Genomic DNA, 27712 nt, shown 5'->3' on the forward strand with positions numbered 1-27712 from the left:
ATGTGTTAAAATGTTGTTAAGAGCTCTTTTGCAACGGAGGTAGATTTTCAGACAGCAAGACTGTCGAAACAGGCGGCAGGCATGGCAGGCCCGTCTGCTGCATCTAAAACATTAGATTGTAAAGATTTGCATAGCTACCTCAAGACTCTACCATCAGACACTTTGGATAATTTGTATAATCATCCAGCAACATGCCTGGCAGTTTTCCGGTATGTAGTAGAATAATTCGGACCTTTTGTAACTGTTACACTGACCCGAGACCATGAGCAGCTAGCTACTGTCATTATGATTGGGAGTATATATATTTGTCATTTCCTTTGGCTATTTTCAAAAGCTGATTATACTGACTTGCATAATTGACATCTTCACCGAGACCTATTTATTTTTGTTTACACATTGTCCTACGGGAATTTACTTGCAACGAGGGAACTTTTATCCTGTGTTCAGAGGAAGTTTCAGAGCATCATTTCATTACTTGCATTATTATATGTTACGATTTATTTTAAAAGTGTATATATTTTTTTTTAGTTCATGATTACTTTTGCTTGAAAGGGCTGACAATTTTAGCTTAATGGAAACAGTACCCAACCTGAAACATGTCTTCACATTTTAACTGATTCATGGAGATGTAAAAGCTATTGGTAAAAAGACCAATCAGTCAATCTTAGAGGAGGCATTGAAATAATTTCTTTAGCGATACAAAAACAGGAAATGTAAAGCTAGTGACATCCATTTACATGGTACCAAGTAACTAAACATTGTTTTCACAATTTTGATGATTTGTTGTTATAATGCCTAAATAAAAGGGATAATTTCTGATAGTATGAAAATTGTGGCTATTCAGATTTGATTTTTGTTGTAGTGAGCTGCCAGAGCTGTCCAAACACTATGTTATGAGGATGCTGTTTGTTGAGCAGGCTGTGTCTCAGTCTGTTGTAGCCATGTGGGTCACCAATAAACACCAGAAGTAGGTATTATTTCAACGCAATTGGGAAGTTGATCTGTATTAAAATGTGTGTTAGAAAATGATATGTTTAACTGTAACTTGTGTCTGTCCAGGAAATGACACAACTGAATGAAGGTTTATCCCTGTTCACTTGTCTTCTCATAATTGATCACCAGGATTAGGTAATTCATAAGAAATCCATGCATGTACATACTCAGTGGAACCACTCTAAACTGACTATACATGGTACATTAATATTTGGTGGGTTTATGAAAGATTTGGTTTGCAGAAGTGAACAGAGTTGTCCTATCTTGGATTTATAGTTGTGTACATTCATTATGTTTACCATTCCGTTTGCTTAGAGCATTTACAGTGCAGATTTCCAACTGAATATAGAAAGAAGTTTTGATTAAAAAGGAACTCTGTACCTTGCTGATGTCAGCACTTAGCTAATACTTTGTACACAGGCCCCTTGTTGGGTGGTTGGTTTGTCTTAAAGTGTTTACGACTGATATACATTATGAACTGTTGTTTTTTTATATCAGTGTAATAAAGTTATCTTTAAAAAAATAACTCTCCAATAATGTTTCCATTTTGTGTGTGTTAAAATAATGTGCTTCATGACTTACAAGTTAGATGCAAAATGGTGTTTTCTAGCTCTGCACAAGTCTTATTTTCACTTTTATCTATAGCTCTTACTTGCTTTAGCTCTTACGCGTTTTGTTGAAAAGTTGGATTCATTTTATATTGTTTGATCTTGTCATTGTTATTGATTTCACAGTCTGCTGGTCAGAACTTTGGCCATGATTGGTTAGGTAAGGCCAAATTTCAGAAGTAATTTTCAGTATGTTTTAATAATTCAGAATTGAGTGGAATCTGTATTGGAAAGCCCCTCTGTATATTTTAAAATTGTGTTAATGATGAGAAAATGATATGTTTCAGTGAGCACAAGACATCTGCACGGGTACTGTCAGAACTACGGGTATGGCAGGAACAGGGTATGGTAGGAGGTCTGCCTGGTTGGACACTCAGCCCCACCTTCAGACAAAACATGAGAGTGGCCCTATTGGGAGGGTGTGTACAGTTGGTTTTTTTTATCTCTCATATGTTGTATGTTTGACTAAACAAATTATAAAGTCTACTTAATCATTCTTCAAGTGTTTCTTCTTCAAAATAATCTGAACTATTGGAAGGATCACATTCATAGCACCCGTTCCATGTTTTACCAAAATTGGAGGGTACCACTACAAATGAAAACTTAAAAGTTTGTGTTTAGTCAGATTGTAATCCTGTTGTGATCCTCATGTCTCCAGTCTGATTATGGCATCACTTCTTTTTGTTTATACTTCTCTCTGCTCTCTATACTATTTGTTTTCCTAAATCTACCCACAGAGAAAGAGCATGGATAGGTGGGGGAGCTCTGATTCCAGACAAACATGCTAAAGACATTCCATTCCTGGACAAGTATGCCTTGGAGAGATGGGAGGTAATTCAAAGTGGAAATAGATAGTATAATCAGACTTCATGATGAAACAAACAGGCCATATCAGTAGTGTGTTATCAACCTTTGTTCCTTTTTAGCTCTCCAGAAACTTTCAAAAAATGAAAATTTCTTGGATTCATTCCTATAATTTCCACTATGAATTTCTCATAAAATCCTAATCAATCTGTTAATCATATATTCTACTGTTATACAATGTATATGTTACTGAATTTCATTGTTCATTCAGTGTAATACATTGTATTGTAGTGTGTACTACACTTCATGGTTGGGTCATCTGAAGGTACAGATGGAGTTGGTAATGACATCATAGATGTTCTTCTACATTCAGGTCTCATGAAAAGGTATGTGTATTTTTCAGAAAAGACAAATAGTTGCCAAAAATCTTATCAAGAGCTTGTCAGATAGTTAATCAACAAGTCAGTGAGTTTGATAGTTTTCTAAACAATTTATTAGTGAGCTTGGCAGATAGTTATCATAATAACTAAGAGAGCTAGGTGTATTGTAACCTTAACCTTAGCTTGGCAGAGTTTTTAAATCCTAGATTCCAGTCACCTTGGTCATTTAAACAAGCTGATATTTAATTGTCTCGAACAACTGAACAGATACTTAATAAGTAGTCTTGTGGGTCATTATTTAGGAATCATTAATGTACAACAAACCTCGCCATGTTATATTTGTTTTCTATGTTTATTTGATTCTGATCTCATTATGCTAATACCTGTTGTAATTATATTCAGTGAGCCTAATGAACCCCTACCGTCTATAACACCTGCTGGGTTCCAGTTTCTCCTTATGGACAGCTCATCACAAGTCTGGTACTTCATGCTGCAGTACTTAGAGACTGTAGAGGTAAGTCAAGCTACAGTGCCAAGATACCATTAAAGTAAGCCATGTTATAGTACATACAGACTGTGTCAAATCATGTCACACTACAGTACCAAGAGACATGCTGTAGAACCTAGAGACATCAAGGTAGGTCATGCTACATTACCTAGAGGCTGTTGAGGTTAATCACACTACAGTGCCTAGAGACTGTTGAGGTAAGTCAGGCTACAGTACCTAGTGACTGTCAAGGAAAGTCACGTTGCAGTACTTGGAGGCTATGATCCAATAGTATTGAAGGGACTTTTATCAGTAAAACATACTAAAAGGACCCAAGGACATTCACTCAGCCTGGATAACTGGATGTTAAACAATATTAATTTACCAGGTACTTAACAAATTGTTAACAACTGGAATTTATAACCTAAAAATTTGATTCAACCTCCAAACTTTTGAAACCCACCTGGATAAATTTCATGGGATGTGATGATATGAGATTCAGAACAATTCTAGGAACACAATGATGTAATGCCTGGACAACAGTTTAAGTTATGACTGTTTTCTGTTGATTGTAAAAGTTGTATCTTTCTGCTCTTTCAGTCCCGAGGGATGAATCTAACCGAGTGTCTGTCCTTCCTCTTCCAGCTCAGCTTCTCCACACTAGGCAAGGTAAGGGTAGCTGTCAGGTCCCTATACAATGTTAGGATTCTTATGAAGAGTTACAGATTATTTACTTTATATTAACTCCCTCAAAGTTGATATATTCATGAAAGATAAAGCTCTGTAATTATACATGTAGTTTTTCTTGTTCTAAAATTTTTATAATCTACCCACAAACTGGTATTACAATGACCAAAAGTTTCCTAATTAAAGTTGAAGAATTTTAAAATGTTTAAAGAAATATTGCTATCCAACCATCATTAAATGTGCATAATTTCTTTGCAGTTATTGATGTCATAAGGTACTAAATGTGTGTGTTACTTGTAGGATTATTCCACTGAGGGCATGACAGAACAACAGCTTCGCTTCTTACAACATCTTAGGGAGTTTGGACTGGTCTATCAGAGAAAGGTGAGTCTAGTGTATATATAGGGGAGAGATTAGTCTGGTCTATCAGAGAAAGGTGGGTCTAGTGTATATATAGGGGAGAGTTTAGTCTGGTCTATCAGTGAAAGGTGGTTGGTCTAGTGTGTATATATAGGGGAGAGTTCAGTCTGGCCTATTGGAGATGCGCAGGTCTAGTGAGTATATCTAGGGAAATTTAGTCTGCTCAATTAAAGACATGTAGGTTTAATGAATATATCTAGGAGAGTTTAGTCTGGTCTATCTGAGAAAGGTAGCTCTATTGTACACAAGTATATCAAGGAGAGGTTGAACAGAAATGAACTGGATATTTTGTGTACACAAGGGAGAAAATTTGTAAGAAAAAATAAAAAAAAGTGTAGTAAACCTAAATTCTGCTTTAAACATGGGTACATTGATTACTAATGTCATTGCTTTGTCAATGTTGACACATAGGTAGTGTAGGACAAAAAGTTATGGTAAAATATCTCTGATGTTTATTGTAGAGAAAGGCCATGCGATATTATCCAACACGCCTGGCTGTTAATCTAGCATCAGGTGTAACCAGCCTAAACACTGATACCAATCAACAAGGCTACCTGATGGTGGAGACCAACTACAGGGTGTATGCATACACAGGTAAGTACTACAAGGCTTCATGATGGTAGGGACCATCAACAGGTGCATGTCTGTACAGGTAAGTATTATAAGGCATCCTGATGGTGGAGATCATCTACAGGGTATACCCCTACACAGTTTAGTATGACAAGAATACAACACGTTGGAGACCTACTACAGGATGTATACCTACACAATGAATTATTTTATGACAACCTGAAGTTGAAGACAAACAACAGGATATACTCTTTTACAGGCAAGTGATACACAGCTATTTGATAGTGAAAAAAAAACTGCAGGGTTTATACCTTCACAGGTAAATATTACAGGGCTATCTGATGGTGGAAAAATTCTACAAGATGTACACCTACACCAGTATGTACTAATCAGTCCATGACAAATTGTGTATAATATTGTTTTGAAAGTTATGGTTCTAATGTGTTAATTGTTGGCCCTTGTGTATTACAGATTCTCCACTAAAGGTTGCTCTGGTGGCACTATTCTGTGAGATGCTGTACAGGTAAGTTAGGTTTAAACTTATTTTTTGTAGCCATGTGTTATTCCCTGTTTAATTCAGTTGATTTGTTTGACATTGCTGTTTTGAAGTACAGTGTGAGAGATGTAAGCTGCCAGGGGTAGATAGATACATAAGCTGGAGAAAAGTAGTTTTTAAAAACCTGTGATCAATCATGATCTTATTTCTTTTTCTGCCAGGAGACTTGCAAGGCCAAGTTTAACATCTACATAAAGTCAAGCCTGAAATGTTTAGAAATTAACAGACTGGTTTGCATTAATGATCTGACCAAGGGTCTGATACTTAATTTTATCTAGAGGTTAAACCAAGAGATTCTTTTACAGCTTTGGTCATAAAATTTATCCTGTAACTAGCACTGTCATTGGAAAGTAATATGACTGCTACATATATATTCATATGCAGGTTCCCTTTGGTTCAAAAAATGTTGTGCATTATACCTTTTTGCACTGATTTGAAAAAGATGGCTGACAGGCAGCACATTTCATTTAAAAGAATAAATCATAGTCTAATAAACAAGTATATTTACGAAAATTTATAAAATTGCTTTTTATATTTATTGTGCATTGTACCTTTTTTGGACTGTTTAAAATCAAGGTGGCCCACAGGCAGCCATCTCGATGTAATACAGCACAAGCATATTGTCCATTATCCACCTGTAACTGACTGCTATCTAATAATACTTTGGGATCTTTTTCAAATGATATTTGCTAATAGGTGCTTAATAAAAATATCTTGTGCCATCATCGAGTACATTCAATGAAGACCAGTTTATGAACATTTACAACACCTGTAACAGGCACAAAAAAAAATAAACAAATCATCAAGTAAACAAAGATTGAAAAGCCCTAACAAAAGGCTGGAGTATCAATAATATGCATTTCAGTTAGCTCATAGATTTCAAAAACAAAGGTAAATGTTCAATAGAGATATAAAATCCATATATAGGTTTTATCATCTTCAAGAGACCATTTTGCAAAACAAATACATGTACCTGATCTAATTTTCTCTTGGAGGTTAAACCAAACATGGCACCTTTCTTTTACAGCTTTGGTTATGAAATTTATCCTGTAACTTGCACTGTCATTGTCATTTAAAAGTATAAATAATTGTTTAAGATATGTTATCTTATTTATTTGAACAAGTGTATTTATGAAAATTTATAAAATTGCTTTTTATATTCATTGAAGTGTGGACCTATACTTACGTGTTGAGCAATTATTTTGACATTTGTGATCAGGCACAATTCAGTTTAAAGTCAACATCAAGTAAACAAAGATTGAAAAGCCCTGACAAAAGGCAGGAGTATCAATAATATGCATTTCAGTTAGCACATGGCAAATGTTCAATAGAGATATAAAATCCATATATAGGTTTTATCATCTTCATTTAGTTTGACCAAAACAAATACATGTACCTCATCTAATTTCTCTTGTTTAGGTTTCCAAACATGGCCGTGGGTAATTTGTCCAGAGAAAGTGTGAGAGAAGCATTAGTCCGTGGCATCACAGCAGAGCAGGTAAAGATTAGAGAAAGTGTGAGAGAAGCATTAGTCCGTGGCATCACAGCAGAGAAGGTAAAGATTGAGAAAGTGTGAGAGAAGCATTAGTCCGTGGCATCACAGCAGAGCAGGTAAAGATTGAGAAAGTGTGAGAGAAGCATTAGTCCGTGGCATCACAGCAGAGCAGGTAAAGATTGAGAAAGTGTGAGAGAAATGTTAGTTTGTGGTATAACAGCAGAGTAGATAAGGGAAGAAACAGTTTGAGGGAAGCATAAGTCTGTGGTATAACAGCACATTAGGTAAAGATTGAGAAAGTGTGAGGGAAGCATTGGTCTCTGGTATCACAGCAGACCATGTAAGGGTAGAGAAAGTGTAAGAGAGGCATTTGTCCGTGGCATCACAGCAGACCATGTAAGGGTAGAGAAAGTGTAAGAGAGGCATTTGTCCGTGGCATCACAGCAGACCATGTAAGGGTAGAGAAAGTGTAAGAGAAGCATTTGTCCGTGGCATCACAGCAGACCATTTAAGGGTAGAGAAAGTGTAATAGAAGCATTTGTCCGTGGCATCACAGCAGACCATTTAAGGGTAGAGAAAGTGTAAGAGAGAGGCACAGGGAACCCTTTTTAATTTACCTGTAATAATATAAAATTAATGTTGTTTTATTCAGTGTTTGAAATAAAAGAACTTATGAATAATTTTGAGAAGTATATTTAACACAGAAAAATGAATCCTTCAACATTCTATGGTGTAGAACAAATTTTGTGTGTACTATGTACAGGGTATTTCTTTTTACCCTTACAGATAATCAGCTTCCTTAGGACCCACGCTCACCCAAAAATGCTGAAACAAGTGAGTAAATACCTGTAACACTACTGAAACTGACTGGTGTTAATGTATCTATATACAGTTACAGTAGTCAAAGATCTTTTGACCAGAGAAGGGAACTGAAGTAGCTCAGAGTTGTGTGTTTTGATCTGTAATCAGAGCAATCAATTTCTCTGGAATCTGAGATCACAGTGCACAGGGCAAGACTATTTACACCATTTGTTCTGGACAACATGTGATGGGTCTTCAGCATGATATTCAGAAAAGTAATCACCAGCTTCTGGTACAAAGAGACACCACTTTGAGGATACACTCGGCTAACAAACAAACAAACATGATACTGTTTAAAGATGAATGTGCTAAAACATTTAAGGAATACTCAAACATTAATCTGAATCTTCAAAATGTCCCCATTTATGCACTCTAGCCACACACACATTCCAACATACTTTCATGTTCCTGACTGCCAGCATATTGTCTTGTTAGAAAATTTAGTACTTTCTTGTTAGTCAGCTGGTATCAACTTAAATCACATCTCAAGTATTGTAACTCAGTGATAGACACTACTTATTACAATTATCATAATTTAAATATGTTGTTTATAACCATCTCTCGTGATACCGTTGGTCTGGCGCAGCTTGCATCACATGACGTACAAAATCAGAACATCAAATGTCATAGATGGAACAGAATGTTAGTCAGCTGGTATCAACTTAAATCACATCTCAAGTACTGTAACTCAGTGATGACACTATTATAATATAATTTAAATATGTTGCCTTTCTTCCCATGTTGAATGACCCTAGCTGTTGATAAGATGTTAAATGTAAAATCACAAACAAATGTTCAGTGGTAAGAGGTTTGATCTCTATAGGGTAAAATATTAAATTTCTCAGCATTGTCTGGGTGATCTGCTTCCTTCATTTGATAGAGATCCTGCACTTTAAAATCCTTCTCCTGTGTTGGTTAGGAGATGACACCAAACTTAACCTGAAACTTCTTTTGGCTTAGAGAATTTTTGTCTGATTGAAATTAACATTGTGGTTTCACATCATACACTTGTTACTATAGTCACATCACAGAACCGTCACTGTATTCACATCTTTGGTTTTTTTTTTTCATTATTTGTATAAAAATGTTTTAGAATCCTGTGCTACCCCCAACCATCACAGATCAGATACGTTTATGGGAGATGGAACGAGACAGGTTCAAGTTCACAGATGGTGTTCTTTACAGTCAGTTCAACTCTCAGAGTGACTTTGAACTCCTTAGAGACTATGCAAAAGTAAGTGATATTATCATCCATATTGTGTTGATAAACTTCAGACATTTGTCAACATAATTTTCAGAAATGAAAACTTTAATACAATTTTTTCATTGAAATTCCCACAAGATTTGTTCCTGATCCTTGTTTGTCTCTACTAAATGTTGTGTGTTCTGACAGGATCTGGATGTACTGACATGGGAAAACCCATCCAAACGTGTGATGGTAGTGTCTCGATCGGGCCATGATGACGTCAAGCGTTTTTGGATACGCCAGCGACAGAGCAACACCTGAAGTACTACACGCCTCATAGTTGGAGAAGATATGGTCAAAAGCTGAGATTGTTATATGAGATGATCTGGAATGAGACTTTCTTTTGTCAAGAGTCTAAGCCTTCTGTCCCAGAACATTTACCAAGAGGAGGAAAGGTATCCTATTTCAATTGTTCTCCAGTGACATTGGAAACTTGGATTGGATATACTTGTCCTTTCAAGACAACAATGAGATCTGTGAATCTCAGGAGTCGTGAGAGCTGGAAACTTGGTGACAAGATATAAACTGAAGTCATCAGATTGATTCTGTACAGACTGTTCTACCGGTACTATATGGAACAACAGCAGATAGCGACAATGTTGTACACTGAACTGGGAAATGGAAGAGAGCAGTTCTGACTGGGATGGTCTAGTAGGGGAAGAAATACGACTGGGAAAGTGAGGACTTTAAAGCACTGAAACAACTCTTCCGTCCCAGTGGTCTTAGCCGAGACACTGATCTAGTCCTTTCATTCATACAAATAATTGTCACAGGATGATACTGTTTAATTCAGCTGTTAATAGTATATTAAATACACTAATGTTTTTATATATTCATCCGCTTAATTAAAAGATACAAGCCAAAGATTTTGTGTTATTCCAGCTTCCATTTTTCACTGCTATTTTACCATCACAATCTGTCAGTTCAAGAGTTTATTATTTTTCCATGGATGCATTACTTCTCAATCATATGGCACATTTTAACTTAACTTAAACAGGTGCAAGACAGTGAATTATGAGAATGCTCATAACATTACACCACCTTCTCCAAGTATCTGACACTCCTCTCCATCTGCCAAAGACACTAAACATATGACTTTCTTAACTTTGTAAATTTTTGTACAAATTAATTCATATTTACAAAAGAAGGGATTCTATTAAACAGAAAGTGGCTGATGGGAGATCTTGTATTGTAATGCTTGGCATGTTGTAAATGCTCTCCCTGCATTTAGAGGTCAATCAGCTACATAACATTCCATTGGAAGGACTTCTTGGACATTTTCTTCTTTTTTTTTTTTTTAGTTGATTAAACAAAAATTGTATTCTGGCGTTGCTGTCATGGTTACTAGATGTAAACATGAATATGAAAGAATAAGTCAATTCCCTTACATTTAAAAATATTGATTTTGGTAAGAGAACACTTCTATCTATGCGAAGTAACAAAACATTTCAGGACTTGTGTGAAAACTACGAGACTTCAGGTTGAAACATTTGCAGGAATTGATACATAGATATATCTGGTGTTTCATGGGTACATGTTTTGGTTATATTACAAGGTGAAGACAACAAAAATATCAAAACCTTCTCTGGAAAGAGATCCCCCACCCACCATGTAAAACGCTATCACTCCTTCACCTGGTGTAGTCCGAGGTCTTCCTTTTGCTATGGAAATAAAAGTCAAAACCATTTCATAGAAGTATATGATTTTATAAAGGAATGAACAGGTATTTTTATACAAATTAAAAATTGATTGGTGTAAAAAGTGTGACAATAACAGATTTCTTTTGGACGGCAAATTCATTAATAACATAGGTCTTGTAAAACTACATATATGACATGAAACTCCATTGAGGTTTTTCAAACTTAACTCCCTGTATTATAATTGTATAACTCCTTCTAATACTGTCTGCTATAGTATTCCACACATTCTTTGTAATCATATTTCTGATCTGTACAACATGTTCGTAGTGAGTGGGTCATGAAGTTCCTGTATATCAGGTCTGGCTGGTTTCCACTTTGTTCTCTGCCAGTGCTTTCTCTAACAGGGATACATAACTTGGATGACAATGTGTGCCATCAAACTCTGTAAGAATAAAAAAGGATAACAAAATATTTTTTGTGGTTTTTTTTGAGGTTTGAAATAATCTGTAAAATCCACTGAGCAGATAAGTTACTGATTAGCATCCTTCATGAGTCGGGTCGTAAATTAGAACATCAAAGATCTTGAAGACCAAAGGCAATGTTATTCCATTATTTGTTAGACCATATAAAATGTATTGTGCCTTCAGTTACAATTAAAGGATGAGACGGACACTGAGTTAGTCTTCTGCAAATTTTTAGCAGTTTTGGTTAAGTTGACCTGTTGGAGAGTCAATAAATTTGATTTAGAAAGGACTACTGAAATAGTGACACTGTGTTAAAGCATTGAGGTGTCTCAATCTTATCTGAGCCTATAACAACAAGCTTTATCCTATTTGTTCTGTTCAAATTACACATCTAATTTTAAGAAAAAATTTGAAGAAGGTAAAGCACAGCTTCCACACAATGTTGTAATTTCCAGACACTGCATGTCAAGAGACCTGATGAAGTTTTACTTAACAAGTGCCAGGCAACAAAAATAAAGTCACCAGTCAGTATATAGTGTTGTAACTCACCATACTCTGGACGTAAAGAACCATCTATCAGAAGATCTTCTACAAAGGTCAACCAGTGTAGCCGCTTGTTTTTATGGACTCTTGTAGCCAGCTGTTTGTTGAACTGCATCACTACTGGTCTATAAACAAATGTATCAACATGAATCAATCTGGCAATTTCTACACTTATTTCCTGTAGTACATGCTTTTGAACACCATACAGTAATTTGATAACTTCTATGACAAGCTTCAATGAATAACACTAGTGGGAAACATGGTTCAAGTGTGACAGTATTACCTTGTAGGCTCCAGGACAGGCATCACTGGATGTACATGGATGTCCCAGTTCCTTTCCTTCCTCAGCATTAGCAACTTTTCAAGGTAGATGTCTATGACTGCATTGATAGCATCTTCTAAACTCTGACAAAACAAATTTTTTAAGTCATGTATTATTATCAAAGCTCATCTGAACTGTTTGTGTACCTCATTAAACTCCATCCCAGTTATTAAAATCATATCTAAATTCCTATGAAAGAGACTTGCTTTCAAAACTTGCTGTAATGGTTTATTGCCAATCTAAACTATCACTCTTTTATGTAACTGTGGTGGCAGTATTGTTTGAAAGGTGATGTCGAAGATAGGAAATTCCGACATCTAGATTAGCATGGTCATGAGCTGTAAACAACATGAAATAGCTTCCCCAAGACAGAAACCACACATTTGTGTTAGTCTTACAAAATAGATGCAAGAGAAGTTTTGATATTTACATCATATCTGGCCTGTTCTACACAGTATAGAAGAGCCTCGCGACAGTCTATCTCTCCTAAACAAAACATCACAGTAGAGTTGTTTGGTATGCTGTCTACTGCTGACTCAAAGTTCGTCTTGGGATAGAAGACACTCTCCTCCCTCAGGTGCCAGATCTTTGTCCCTGTAGACAGGATAGGATGGATAGTGACAGGGCTTCCCTGTAATGAAGAGAAAACACATATATATTTCTACAGAAAAGATTATCCTGCACTGTGAAACATGACAGATTTTCTAGAGATATCCTCCCACTTCTTTCAAACTTAAAATGAAACTTTTTTTTAAACGTTTGTCCAGAAACCTCCCTCAGTTTTATCCAACTTCTATGAAACCTATTAGGCTCTTTCTGATTGCTTGAGATCTTCTTCCTTGCTTTTAAACCAAAATCTCCTTTATATTATTGTTTGGAAAAGTTATTGCTCATTCTCATTTCAGCACTTTGATCTTTTCTTGATATTTCCGCCTTCAGTTCTTGTCTATTTATTTGAAACTTGATGGGCTTTATTGTCATGGCTAACCTTGTTTTTTTATAAACAGTAAGTGATTTCGAGCTTTTTGATCTCTCCCTCAATTTTAACCAAAAAAAATTCAAACTTGGTAAGTTTTTTGGTAAGACATGAAAATGTGGTTTCTTAGTGGCATTTTGATTAGAAAATTATTTCATTTCGATATTTGTAGTTGTTTTGAGGCAAAGTTGTATTTCTCTTGGCATGTGTTGAGCGTATACACGTCCGGTGTATTTTTGTTACAGAAATTAAATTTACCTGATATTTTATTTTGTAACAGGTAAAATGTACACAATGACTGTCACCTACAAAGTATATATACAATGTGTGTAAGTTAAAGTGTGGAGACCTGTCTTCTACCAAGTATACATATGACATGTTGGGGTGAGGTGGAGAGACTTACCTGATAACTGATTTTCTGCCAGGCAGGAGGTACACAATGACTGTCGCCTACAAAGTAGACATACGATGTGTCAGGGGTGAGGTGGGGTAGCTCCTCTTGTTGGCTTAGTACCTGATAAAAATTACGGACAAGAGATGGTGAACAAAATGTTTCAGCTATGTAGGTATCAATTTTCTTAAGAAATCTTGTAAATTGTATTTCAATCGATAACTCATTAATCACAAAGCATCATGCATGTATGTGGAAAGCAATTACACTGAATTTCATTCAAGTTGTGAAAAGTAAACAAGATTTTGAAATTTCCTTCGAAATTTTTTTTTCTCTGTAACATGGATAATGACCTTGACCTGTTAATGACAATATTTACAGGTGTAAAATTTAGTCTTAAGACACACAAGAATGAAATTTCAAGAGAACCTGTTAAGGATTACTATAGTAATGACAATAATGATGAAATTCTTTCTTATTTTGGAGTGATGACCTTGACATTTTACCAATGGCACATGTATATTGATTGTTGTGACCTACATAAAATGAAAAAACATCTTTTTGAAATTTCAGTAAAATCTGCAGGGAAAGAGAGTGAAAAGATAAAACCCATGATTTTAAATAGTAATCTTAACTTTTCACCAATCACAATGTTTGAGCCTTGGTGTATCCAAAGTCAGTGTCAAGAAATGAGACTACTACAGTGTGTGCAGGAAAGAAAAAGAGATGGAATTTGTAGAGCTACCTTGCCAATACAGGTGTAGTAGGCATATTCATTCCTGATGTTGGTCTCATGGAGATTGTGACCTTCACAGCAGGGATCTGTGGAAAAAAGAACAATGCTTGAAAAATGTGAATATTGTTCAAATATAAAACATTATTACACAATAACTGGTGCAAGATTATACCCACCAAGTAACCTTGTCAGGGATGGAATGTAACCAAGTGCTCCTTTGACAAACAGTATTTTGACCAATGTAAACATGAGAGCCAAGAGGTAGCGTTGTTCCTCAGTGTAGTCACCAATGATAGGGTCAACATGTGCAAGGTTTGGGTCATTGGATTCCGGAACTGAAAAATGAAAATAAGTTAACAGATAACCACTCGCTGTAAAACCTGAAACTCAATTCTCACTGTTACAACTTATCTCCCCTGTAAATCAGTACTCACTGTTACAACATATCTCCCCTGTAAATCAGTACTCACTGTTACAACATATCTCCCCTGTAAATCAGTACTCACTGTTACAACAGATCTCCCCTGTAAATCAGTACTCATTGTTTCAACATATCTCCCCTGTAAATCAGTACTCACTGTTACAACAGATCTCCCCTGTAAATCAGTACTCACTGTTACAACATACCACCCCTGTAAATCAGTACTCACTGTTACAACATATCTCCCCTGTAAATCAGTACTCACTGTTACAACAGACCTCCCCTGTAAATCAGTACTCACTGTTACAACATACCTCCCCTGTAAATCAGTACTCACTGTTACAACAGACCTCCCCTGTAAATCAGTACTCACTGTTACAACATACCTCCCCTGTAAATCAGTACTCACTGTTACAACATACCTCCCCTGTAAATCAGTACTCACTGTTACAACAGATCTCCCCTGTAAATCAGTACTCACTGTTACAACATATCTCCCCTGTAAATCAGTACTCACTGTTACAACATATCTCCCCTGTAAATCAGTACTCACTGTTACAACAGATCTCCCCTGTAAATCAGTACTCACTGTTACAACAGACCTCCCCTGTAAATCAGTACTCACTGTTACAATAGATATCCCCTGTTAACCCCTTGATGACAGGCTCGACCATTCCGCAGCTAAAACATCCTGCTGTCTGGTCAGGGAATTTCTGGACAAATTCTTTGATCAAGGTAACTGCCTTTGTATGTTGTTCCACTAACTGTAAGAGATTATGAAATATTTAACTACTTATACATCTACATGCAGGTAGCAATAACCTTTACATTTGTATAACATCTAGACTGAAGTCACCACTACCTAACTATACAGTGGGCTATTTTTGTAATGTCCATTTGGGTTTAAGGATGCAGGGAGAATTTTTCCGGTTTTATATTGTGTCTAGTGTTAATGATTTGTCAAATTTGTCAATAAAGGGACATAACATTTATCAAATACTGTTAATGGTAATTGGATACTGTAAAGTGGTCCTTGTCCTACAACTATCTAGACAGATGTCATGTTAAGTATAAACTTGAGTAAAACTAACACATTGTTATTGTGTGTTGTACTTCACTTGGTCAGTAATGGGGCAGTGGGAAGTTAGACATTTTTTGGACTAAAATATTTGAGTCCTTGATTCATCCTGTGGGACTCGTTCAAATTTTGAGAATCTGTTACATATCTTTGTAACTGGACTCATCAAATTATGGAAATAGTGCTTGCCAGAAAAATCCCACAAAAAGTTACTGCAGCAGTACTTAAATATGTTAAAGTGTCAATTGAAATCTGGGCCACTGGTCAGCTACATGTTTATAAAAAATATTTCTTGTAGAACCTCAAGAGTAATCAATCATGTTCTGAATAAAATATTTAGAAAATGTATAAAGAATGTTATAAAAAAAAATGTATTAAAAACAGATCAATAACATGGTGTATACTAATACTTTAGTACAGTGTCTTTATTGTATCTGTTACGACATTGGTTCAGTAATTTCATGGGGAGTGGTGAGTACGTATCTTTGTCGTAGCAGTTACTGAACTGATTTTTTACTTTATTCTGCAGTTATCCCATATGCATCGTTGCGAGAGTCACTACCTATTTCACAATCAAACCTTTTTCTACAGATCTAAAGACTAGAATCTCATAAGTTATTAGTAATATCTCAAACATTTGACTAACCATGACAACATAACACTGACTACATGATGTTTGAATGCTGACATAGTTTACCATTAGACTAGCTATAACCATGTTCTAATGGCTTAGATTTTCTTCTTTTCTGATTACCAACTGAAAATATTCATGTGTCAATATTTTCACATGTAATGCTCATATGTGGACGTATTCACAGAGATTTGATGAAAGCGAAAGAAGCCAAAGTATCCCTACCATTTCAGGTCCTATTTACACTTTATTCATTTTATAACAAGTTTTCAAAAATATATTAATTGTTTTTGTTGGTCTGGAAAACATGCGAGGGGTCTTACCGAATACTCGAGGAAAACACATGTGGTTGGGCAGGTGACCCCATACCTTTTCATGTCTGTTCAGTTCAATGAACCCGACGTATAGGTGAAAGGTGAGTGTGTTATCACTGCGCCACCCGACTACCCAGGCCTTAGTGATACGTCAAGCGTGCATTGAGTTTACAGATTACTAGGTTTGTCTTACCTCCATTGTATGTACATAGGTTAGCAGTGTGTGGGCATTGCTTGGCTCCAGTCTGTAGGCATGGTGCAATAACTTGAGTGACTCCTGTATGGCTACAAGTATAAATGCTGTTGTAAACTACCTGATATTGCTGTTACAACTAATGTAAAATCAGTCAGCAGAGTTTCATATAGATGAAATACTCACTCCAAAAGTAGGTTAGTGTGATATTTATCCATTTCCCTTGTCTGAAGGTCATTGAAATCAGAAGAATTGTACTTAATGCTATATGTTGGTGTCATTCACCCAGTCTAAAGATCAATGAAATCGCAAAAATCATACTTGATGCTATACTTCCGTGATATTTGTTGTCATTCACTCATTGACCTTGTCCAAAGGTCATTGAAGTCAGAAGAATTGTATTTGAGCTATACTTTGATGATGACAAGACACAAAATCTGTTGAGAGGTTTATGTGTTTATATTATATTGTAAGGAGTATGTGCACAAATCCAATGCTGTTACATCCACATGAATGTAAAAAAAAATAAGTAAGTATTTACTAACACTTATTAAGAATAGGTCTAAATTTTATATCTTATCTGAGGTTGAATGTCTTTAATCATCCTCGGCTGCCATCAGTAAAACCTACTTTATAGTGACTAAATATTTACCAATAACATGAAGACCTTATATATTCTATGCTATCAAAAATACTGACCTCCACAGTCCCGCAAGGAGGTTGCCATGAAAACCACAGCTGAAACATCTTTCCAAGCTTGTCCAGACACACTGTTACAAATCAGAAGAATCAAGTTGAAACAATGAAAAGAACATGTTAATTAAAGGAAACAATTAGCTATGTATATCACTTTAGATGGACATAATACAAACACAGAAACAGATCAGGGAGATAGTTATGAAGGGACACAATAGAGAATTCTAAAATGACAAAGGCTGCTTTTGTGTATACAGACAGAAGGGTCAACACATGCCTGTGTGTCTATCTATAATAATTAATGGCTGCCTAAAACAAATTTCAGAATATTTATATAAAATGATGTTAGAGCAAAACAGATATAAGGTAATTAAATGTTGTAATGCTTGGTACCCTTGACCTGGTGACCTTGACCTGTATTTTGGCAACTTCTCATTTGATTTCAGCTAATAATAATACTTCCTTATGTCATTAAAAACCTTTGTCGTTGATCTGGGCTTTTGGTCTGAAATATTGCAATTATTCCCCTGAACTCTGACCTTATGATCTTGACCTTATGATCTTGGTCTTAGTCAGGTGGCTCCTCATTTCATTCTATTCAATCATACTTCATTATGTCATGAATAAATAAAGACCTAGCATTTCCTATGAAGAAGCAATGTAGAAAGTTAGTGTAATCATCCAATCAGAACTAAGATATTCTGCAGAAAGTGTTTTTCTATTTATAGTAACACTGACTTTAACAATTGACCTCAGGACCTGAAAATCATTCTTCCTCAAGCACTTTCTTCGAAGAAGTATTGGGTTATGTTTAAGTGCAAGTGGCCTAACAGAACTATAGATATTGTGGCAAAAAAAAAAACCAAAACAGACAGATAAGCAGGTAAAATCTGTTTATGTATTAGACCTAAACTTTCAGTAATATTTTCACCTCAAGTTTATATAACTCAGTGTAGCAAAGCATTTATCTTACATTCTGTGGAAAGGTTAAGAGTGCAAGATCAACACAGAGTAGATAACTTGATGTTAATTATGTGATATTTGAATTACCTTTCTAAGACCTCAAGTCCATGCTCTGCTTTACACATTGAAGCAAACTTCTCCTTGATGAAGCTGTTATCTAAAGACATTCAAATAAAAAATAAATACAATTTATACCATTTACAAACAAACTCTGACCCGTCCATGTTTGCATTAAGCATAAACAATTATATGGTATCTTTTCCCTCACTATCGACTAAAGGTGTGATTTTAACCTCTATAATTGCCTATACAGATATATTTGATCACTTTGTTTTGACTTCTGCAATAAGGATTTTAGAAATAAAATCACTACTGGTCCATTTTATCTGTTTCCTGTTTACATTTTTACCCTCATACCTTTGTTGTTGGAGAGAAGAGTGAGGACAACTGACATAGTATTATCCTTCTGGCTTGGCTGAGCATATGGAAATATCAGGGGAGCAAACTCTGCCAGTGCATCCACATTCTTTTCATCCTCCCTTAGAACACCCTGGGCACATGAAAAGCACACATTCACTCATACATTTACATGTTTCAAACACCTTAAATGACTGCAAAATCCCTTCACATCTGAACCATCCTCTTAAATAATTAACATCTCTCACTTTTTGACAATTATGATATTTCTTTTACGTGTTACAACCTGAAATATCCCGTTCACATTTTAACATTTGAGATATCCTTTTTACCTTTTGACAAATGAGATATCACCTTTACTTGTTCATAACTAAGATATCCTCTTTTCCTTTAGACAACTACCTCTTGACATGAGAGATATCCTGTTTACCTGTCAACAAGTGTGACATCCCCTTTTTCCTTTTGATATATCTCCTTTACCTGTTGACATCTCAGATATCCCAGGTAAGTGTTGACACCTGATAATACCCCTTACCTGTAGTACTGTAATAGCCATATCTTTCTGGTCCTTCTGTAAATAAGCTCTGGCTAACATCACCTATGGAGTCAACATTCCACATATAAATCATCAGCATAAAACATACACAATACTGTATATATATCACCAACATCGTACACTTTAGTTTATAAACCTTTCCTTACACTGTAGAGTAAGAAAAATGCTTTACTAATTATTAATATATATCTACTTTCCTTTAATATCAATCATCACTTGACCATGCCATAGAACCATTCAAGAATTATAAAAATATGGAACAAACCTGGTGTAAATTGAGTATGTAAACAATTAAAGATTGATAACAATGATCATAAAGAAAATTTAAATGATGTTTATACTATAGCTAGTCAATACTCAAATACTCATTCACTGTAATCTGATTATTCTGATGAATTTTCTTTTTTACTCTTTTTCAGACATCACCGTCACCCATCAAATGAGAATAGGCATCTATACATTGATGTTATGCCACTTTCTATTAAAACATGAAACACTTCGTCTTATTTACTATTACATTGTAGTGGTCAATCTTTGGTCATGACATGTAGCCTTTGACATATGACCTGTGACCTTATCTGTTTACTTGCACATGACCCACAATCTGACTTTCTCATCTCCTTACAGTGACCTATGACTTCTAACCTATAACATGTGACCTCACTTGTACATAATATTTATTGACTTTGGACCTCCAAATCCTCACAGCAACTTATCACCTATGACATATGACCTTTACCTGTACATCATATTTATTTGCTTGAGATCCTCCACCAGACTTTCTCATGTCCTTACAATAGGCCAAGAGAAGATCAATGGCCTTGTCGGACTTCTTCATGTTCAAATAACACTGGGCTTCCCTGAAACATGAGGGATCAGACAATCTTCAAACTTTTCTTTTTAAACATTGATACAAAATTCTCACATCTAGCTTCTGTCACCAGTTTCTGTTTTATATCCATTGTTTTTATACTGATAATTTTGTAACTATCATCAAAATGCCAGAATGTAAACTAAGGTCAAACAACTGAATCAAATCACAACATTTACAACAAGAATGGATCTCAATGTTTGTCAATAACATCATGTCTTAAACCAGAATCTACCAAACCAATCAGTGCCCCATCGCAATCTCAGGTATATGGATATAATAAACACTTGGATATTCAGTTATATTCCAGTGTCATGTTTATGGTTATATTCCAGTGTCAGGTATATGGTTATATCCCAGTGTCAGGTATATGGTTATATCTCAGTGTCAGGTATATGGTTATATCTCAGTGTAAGGTATATGGTTATATCCCAGTGTCAGGTATATGGTTATATCCCAGTGTCAGGTATATGGTTATATCCAAGTATCAGGTATATGGTTATATCTCAGTGTCAGGTATATGGTTTTATCTCAGTGTCAGGTATATGGTTATATCTCAGTGTCATGTATATGGTTATATCCAAGTATCAGGTATATGGTTATATCTCAGTGTCAGGTATATGGTTATATCCAAGTATCATGTATATGGTTATATCTCAGTGTCAGGTATATGGTTTTATCTCAGTGTCAGGTATATGGTTATATCTCAGTGTCATGTATATGGTTATATCCAAGTATCAGGTATATGGTTATATCTCAGTGTCAGGTATATGGTTATATCCAAGTATCATGTATATGGTTATATCTCAGTGTCATGTATATGGTTATATGCAGGTGACAGGTATATGGTTATATCTCAGTGTCATGTATATGGTTATATTTCAGTGTCAGGTATATGGTTATATCTAATTGTTATGTATATAGTTATATCTCAGTGTCATGTATATGGTTATATCTCAATGTCGTGTATATGGTTATATCTCAGTGTCATGTATATGGTTATATCTCAGTGTCATGAATATGGTTATATCCCAGTGTCAGGTATATGGTTTTATCTCAGTGTCATGTATATGGTTATATCTCAGTGTCAGGTATATGGTTATATCCCTGTGTCAGGTATATGGTTATATCTCAGTGTCAGGTATATGGTTTTATCTCAGTGTCAGGTATATGGTTATATCTCAGTGTCAGGTATATGGTTTTATCTCAGTGTCAGGTATATGGTTATATCTCAGTGTCATGTATATGGTTATATCCAAGTATCAGGTATATGGTTATATCTCAGTGTCAGGTATATGGTTATATCCAAGTATCATGTATATGGTTATATCTCAGTGTCAGGTATATGGTTATATCCAAGTATCATGTATATGGTTATATCTCAGTGTCAGGTATATGGTTATATCCAAGTATCATGTATATGGTTATATCTCAGTGTCAGGTATATGGTTATATCCAAGTATCAGGTATATGGTTATATCTCAGTGTCAGGTATATGGTTACATCAAAGTATCATGTATATGGTTATATCTCAGTGTCATGTATATGGTTATATGCAGGTGACAGGTATATGGTTATATCTCAGTGTCATGTATATGGTTATATTTCAGTGTCAGGTATATGGTTATATCTAATTGTTATGTATATAGTTATATCTCAGTGTCATGTATATGGTTATATCTCAATGTCGTGTATATGGTTATATCTCAGTGTCATGTATATGGTTATATCCCAGTGTCAGGTATATGGTTTTATCTCAGTGTCATGTATATGGTTATATCTCAGTGTCAGGTATATGGTTATATCCCTGTGTCAGGTATATGGTTATATCTCAGTGTCAGGTATATGGTTTTATCTCAGTGTCAGGTATATGGTTATATCTCAGTGTCAGGTATATGGTTTTATCTCAGTGTCAGGTATATGGTTATATCTCAGTGTCATGTATATGGTTATATCCAAGTATCAGGTATATGGTTATATCTCAGTGTCAGGTATATGGTTATATCCAAGTATCATGTATATGGTTATATCTCAGTGTCAGGTATATGGTTATATCCAAGTATCATGTATATGGTTATATCTCAGTGTCAGGTATATGGTTATATCCAAGTATCATGTATATGGTTATATCTCAGTGTCAGGTATATGGTTATATCCAAGTATCAGGTATATGGTTATATCTCAGTGTCATGTATATGGTTTTATCTCAGTGTTAGGTATATGGTTATATCTCAGTGTCAGGTATATGGTTATATCCCAGTGTCATGTATATGGTTATATCTCAGTGTCAGGTATATGGTTATATCTCAGTGACAGGTATATGGTTACATCTCAGTGTCAGGTATATGGTTATATCTAATTGTTATGTATATAGTTATATCTCAGTGTCATGTATATGGTTATATCTCAATGTCCTGTATATGGTTATATCTCAGTGTCATGTATATGATTATATCTCAGCGTCAGGTATATGGTTATATCCTAGTGTCATGTATATGGTTATATCTCAGTGTCAGGTATATGGTTATATCCTAGTGTCATGTATATGGTTATATCCCAGTGAAGATAGCTGTTTATATCCAAGTGTCAAGTATACTGCATGTACCTTAGTGCCAATTCCTTGCTGTTGTAGAGTTCTCGTGTTTTTCTGCACCACTTCAAAGCCTTCTTGGGTCGCTCTGCCTTCAGATAAATATCAACTGAAAATAAGAGAGGAACAATTAACACCAATAATTTTCATAGCAATTTAAATGTATGTCACCCTCTAGAACCAGATGAGGGACTGTGTTATATCTATCATGGCCAAGATGAGCATCTATGCTAAAGCTTCCAAGACCTAGGTGAGTATCTGTGTTCAACCTGTCAAGAGCTCGGTGAGCATCAGTGTTCCATCTGTCAAGAGCTATATGAGCATCTGTGTTCAACCTGTCAAGAGCTAGGTGAGCATTTGTGTTCTACCTGTCAAGACCTAGGTGAGTATCTGTGTTCCACCTGTCAACAGCTAGGTGAGCATATGTGTTCTACCTGTCAAGACCTAGGTGAGCATCTGTGTTCCACCTGTCAAGACCTAGGTGAGTATCTGTGTTCCACCTGTCAAGACCTAGGTGAGTATCTGTGTTCCACCTGTCAAGAGCTAGGTGAGTATCTGTGTTCCACCTGTCAAGACCTAGGTGAGTATCTGTATTCCACCTGTCAAGAGCTAGGTGAGCATTTGTGTTCTACCTGTCAAAAGCTATGTGAGCATGTGTTCAACCTGTCAACAGCTAGGTGAGCATCTGTGTTCCACCTGTCAAGAGCTAGGTGAGCATCTGTGTTCCATCTGTCAAGAGCTATATGAGCATCTGTGTTCAACCTGTCAACAGCTAGGTGAGCATTTGTGTTCTACCTGTCAAGACCTAGGTGAGTATCTGTGTTCCACCTGTCAACAGCTAGGTGAGCATATGTGTTCTACCTGTCAAGACCTAGGTGAGCATCTGTGTTCCACCTGTCAAGACCTAGGTGAGTATCTGTGTTCCACCTGTCAAGACCTAGGTGAGTATCTGTGTTCCACCTGTCAAGAGCTAGGTGAGTATCTGTGTTCCACCTGTCAAGACCTAGGTGAGTATCTGTATTCCACCTGTCAAGAGCTAGGTGAGCATTTGTGTTCTACCTGTCAAAAGCTATGTGAGCATGTGTTCAACCTGTCAACAGCTAGGTGAGCATCTGTGTTCCACCTGTCAAGAGCTAGGTGAGCATCTGTGTTCCATCTGTCAAGAGCTAGGTGAGCATTTGTGTTCTACCTGTCCACCTGAGCTTTGTGGATACAACTGGCAAGACCTTGGTCAGTGACTGTATTGTACGTGTCTAGACCTTGATGAGCTCCAGTGTTTCAACTGTCAAAAACTTGGTCAGCATCTGTGGTACAACTGTCAAGACCTAGATGAGCTTCTGCATTACAACTGTAAAGATCATGGTGAGCTCTGGGGATACAACTATCAAGACCTAGGTGAGTGCCTGTATTACACCTGTCCTCTGTATCAAATGTGAGATATCCAGTTAAGTGTCTATGTTATGACTTAAAACCTGTGTATCAATGCTTTACCTACCAAGACCTAAGTGAGCTTCCATGTTGCTTGGATCTATCCTGGTGATTTCTTCTAGTGTCATGACAGCTTGTTGAAAGTTGCCCTTTGATATAAACTGAACAGCTATCTGCATCAGCCCATCAGCCTTGCTATTGGGTTTCCTTTCTGGCTTGGAAGACACAGGTTCCTCAGCTGTAAAGTTGATTGAAAGACAATTCAAGAAAAATCTTACAAAATTTCTAAGAGCGGCTCCAGAGAGGATACAAAAGTCCTAAAGTACAGACATGCGCTTGACAATTATAATTACCTTTAGTAACTTTACTTTCAGAAGGTTTAGGCTCTTTAACATCAGCACTTTTCTTCGTGTCTAAAAACATAGTAACAATAAAGACAAATGACTTAGTACATTAAATTGTATTGGTTAAAAATGTGGTTTTTTTTAATGAAAAGGAAAATTTTGTAATGTTTATTTTTCTTCATAAAATTACAAGGTTTAATGTGATATGAGCAAGAATGATACAATCTATATGTAACAACCAAATTTGATAATAAGGTATTAAGTTACATTATTCAAATAAGTTATGTTATATTAACTAGATTTTGTCTATACTTAACAGATATAACACTATGGGTTAAATCTATCACATTTGATATCATAGGGTATATTTAACAGACTTGATATTATAAGATAATAGCTATCAAATCTGATGATATGGAGTCTATTGATTAAACTTGATATTATGGGATATATACTTTTTAGATTTGATATTATGGGTGTATATTTACCAGATTTGATATTATTGGGTAATATATATTTACCAGATTTTGGTTTGGCACCTTTGTGTATAGTAAGAAACAGATCTTCTTTGTCTTGAACTTTTTTCCTCACTTCCTCTTTCATGTCTAAAATTTTATAACTGTCAGTAATATAAACAAATGTTGTTTATCAGCATGGCTATACAAAATAAAATACCATAGATATGAAAGATTTATTGGGGGAAAATACTGTGTAACACATGTGTTGCAAGTAAGATCAAGAAGGGTGAAATCTTGATAATGGTCGTCATAATTGTAGTAGAGAAAGACATTTCTGATAATGTCCATAAAAAATAGACTATGATTCTGACTCTTCATGTTAAAAGTCTGGTATACTTACCCTTTTTTCACTTCTAAACCAACACTATCTAGGCTTTCTGCTGGTAGTTTCTTCTTCAGTTCTTTAATAAACATCTGAAAATCACAAACGAAATTAATATAAAATGCCAATGTGCCTTAACAGTCATCTGACTTCAATACTGGAAATTGCAAATAGCAATAACCTTGAGGTTTTCTATTTATTTGCATGACCTCCAATGTCCGCCAATATGACCACTGTCCTTACCCTGGCAATGTCCTCCAATATGACTACTGACCTTACCCTGGCGATGTCCTCCAACATGACCACTGACCTTACCCTGACGATGTCCTTCGCTACATTTAATCAACTTACCCTGGCAATGTCCTCCACAGTTCCATGGTAGCCCTCCTCACATCTGACCACCATGGTGAACTCATGGTCATTGGAGTGAATGTAAAACTTCATCAGGCTGAAAACAATGTTATTTAAATCAAGAATTAGTCATGCATTTCTTCACAGTCTTATTTTTCATAATTCATGCTGACTTTCTGTATGGAATGACCAAACAGATGTAAAAATCAATTTAATACAGGTTTTTCCATATCATAATTGACCCATGAACCATGTTGAAATTCCCAGAGGTGGGGGTGTACTCTTAAGGCTGGTCCCAAAAGCATATGATAACTGTATTTGTCTCTTAAGAATGATTCCAATCTGAACTGTTTTCATCTGTGATCATAGATTATAGCAAATGTTGAAACTCATAAACATGGTCATGGGTGTGAATTCAATCAATTTACATCAATCTGCATCATTTCCTTTACATATAAAAGTTTTCTCATTTGTAGTATTTGAGATTTCTGTAGCTCATATTTAATCATTATACAGCGAATGCTGACCTTAAATTTGGCCCCTAGATGTGACCACATTCAATAAGCAAGGGACCCAATTTCAAAACTTAAATACCTGCATTCCAAGGACATTTTACAAATAGAATATCCAATCTGTTTTGCTTGAGCTCTACAAGAAAACAATTTTTTTTTAATTTCCCTATCTGCCAGCGTCCATCAGCTTAAGTTTCTTTTGAATTGCATTCTGCCAAATATGCTTAATCTACACCTAATCATCACCAACACCCCAAATCAAATGCAAAGACCCCAGCCTATCCCAAGCATATCATGTTGTGATGCTATATTCCTTGAGCTTTGTCATGTCCCCAAGAAAATCAGACAAAAACCATATAAAATGCATTTATACACAAAAGCAAACGGAATATATGAAAATTGACCTGTCATCCTTCTATCAGGGACACATATCTGAAAATAGACACTACAAGATAGGGAAGGTTCAGCGCTAGGCTGCCCATTTTATTACCATTTGACATCATAACTCCCCAAGTGTTGGTAATATTAGACCATTTTAAATGGCGGCGTCTGCCGATCACAGTAAGGATGTGCAGCTGACCATGCTTTATAAAATAAGACAAAGCAATGTTGCCATCTACCCTTAACATCTAATTCCAACTATAAGATATTCGAGACACTGTCATCAAATTTTTTCCAAACTATCTCTTGCAGAATGTCTGTGTCCCTGAACAATCAATGATTGGCATAAGCTTTTGCCTGAAATTTGATTTGTAGAAAACATATCTTCTTTCAGATCAGTAATCCCCTCTTTAAATATTTCAATAAACCATGAAGGTAAAACCTTCAACCAGTTGGTCGAAGTAGAAGCTCTTTGATGACTAATTTATTATCTAGTTTTCTGTCAGGTTGCTAGTTCCGAAGTATGACATTGACCTATTGCAGCATGCTATCTGAACTATCCCTTAAAACGTCTGAAGACTGTATTATATGCAGGTTACCTAGTCCACTAAGGTTTAACACACAGCCCTCCTTATCTCTTTTGGGGTACATCCTGGAAACTTATCTATATCGGACTTTTTACAACGTCATTGTCAAACGACGCGGGACACTAACAAATATCTGAGATATGAATGAATCCCAAAAGGGATTCCCTTCCTTCTCCACACATCACAAACTCAAAACCCTGTGTCTGCTCAGATGCCACCAGTATTGCCAAAAGCATACATCATTCGAACTATAATTTGCCTTACTTTGTCTATCACCTCTTTGAAAGAAAACCGGTCTATGCTTCGAGTTCTTTACAAAACTGTTTTGTTGGTTACTTCACACCATAACATGACAGTACA

General features: G+C 35.8%; 2 protein-coding genes across 3 annotated transcripts; one reads left to right on the top strand and one right to left on the bottom strand.

The window, feature by feature from the left end:
• The first annotated feature begins 70 nt into the window (after positions 1-70).
• Positions 71-11198, top strand: LOC132546018 (general transcription factor IIH subunit 4-like). The gene is made up of 14 exons (XM_060209713.1): positions 71-209; positions 863-967; positions 1889-2020; positions 2339-2432; positions 2697-2791; positions 3188-3299; positions 3873-3941; positions 4260-4343; positions 4841-4973; positions 5421-5472; positions 6925-7003; positions 7787-7834; positions 8955-9095; positions 9255-11198. The coding sequence occupies exons 1-14, from the start codon at positions 82-84 to the stop codon at positions 9366-9368; spliced, it is 1386 nt and encodes a 461-aa protein (XP_060065696.1). The 5' UTR covers positions 71-81; the 3' UTR covers positions 9369-11198.
• On the bottom strand, positions 10799-27705 carry LOC132546017 (uncharacterized). Of its 2 annotated transcripts, XM_060209711.1 has the most exons (21): positions 27617-27705; positions 25873-25969; positions 25540-25613; positions 25203-25300; positions 24691-24750; positions 24405-24575; positions 22925-23018; positions 20188-20308; positions 19428-19490; positions 18893-19025; positions 18563-18632; positions 17516-17586; positions 16817-16908; positions 15226-15364; positions 14356-14514; positions 14189-14265; positions 13456-13566; positions 12507-12707; positions 12038-12159; positions 11761-11879; positions 10799-11189 (listed from the first exon to the last, which is right to left on the bottom strand). In XM_060209711.1, exons 2-21 carry the CDS (start codon positions 25963-25965, stop codon positions 11101-11103), a joined length of 2157 nt encoding a protein of 718 aa, XP_060065694.1. In that variant the 5' UTR covers positions 25966-25969; positions 27617-27705; the 3' UTR covers positions 10799-11100. The 2 variants fall into 2 exon arrangements, with proteins under 2 accessions (XP_060065694.1, XP_060065695.1); XM_060209712.1 differs by lacking the exons at positions 25873-25969; positions 27617-27705 and having other exon boundaries at positions 25203-25286; positions 25540-25614.
• Positions 27706-27712: the final 7 nt, after the last annotated feature.

Source organism: Ylistrum balloti, unplaced genomic scaffold (genome assembly GCF_031769215.1).
Source record: "Ylistrum balloti isolate Yb309-2 unplaced genomic scaffold, AGI_CSIRO_Ybal_v1 Utg369874, whole genome shotgun sequence".
Taxonomy (NCBI): Eukaryota; Metazoa; Mollusca; class Bivalvia; order Pectinida; family Pectinidae; genus Ylistrum; species Ylistrum balloti.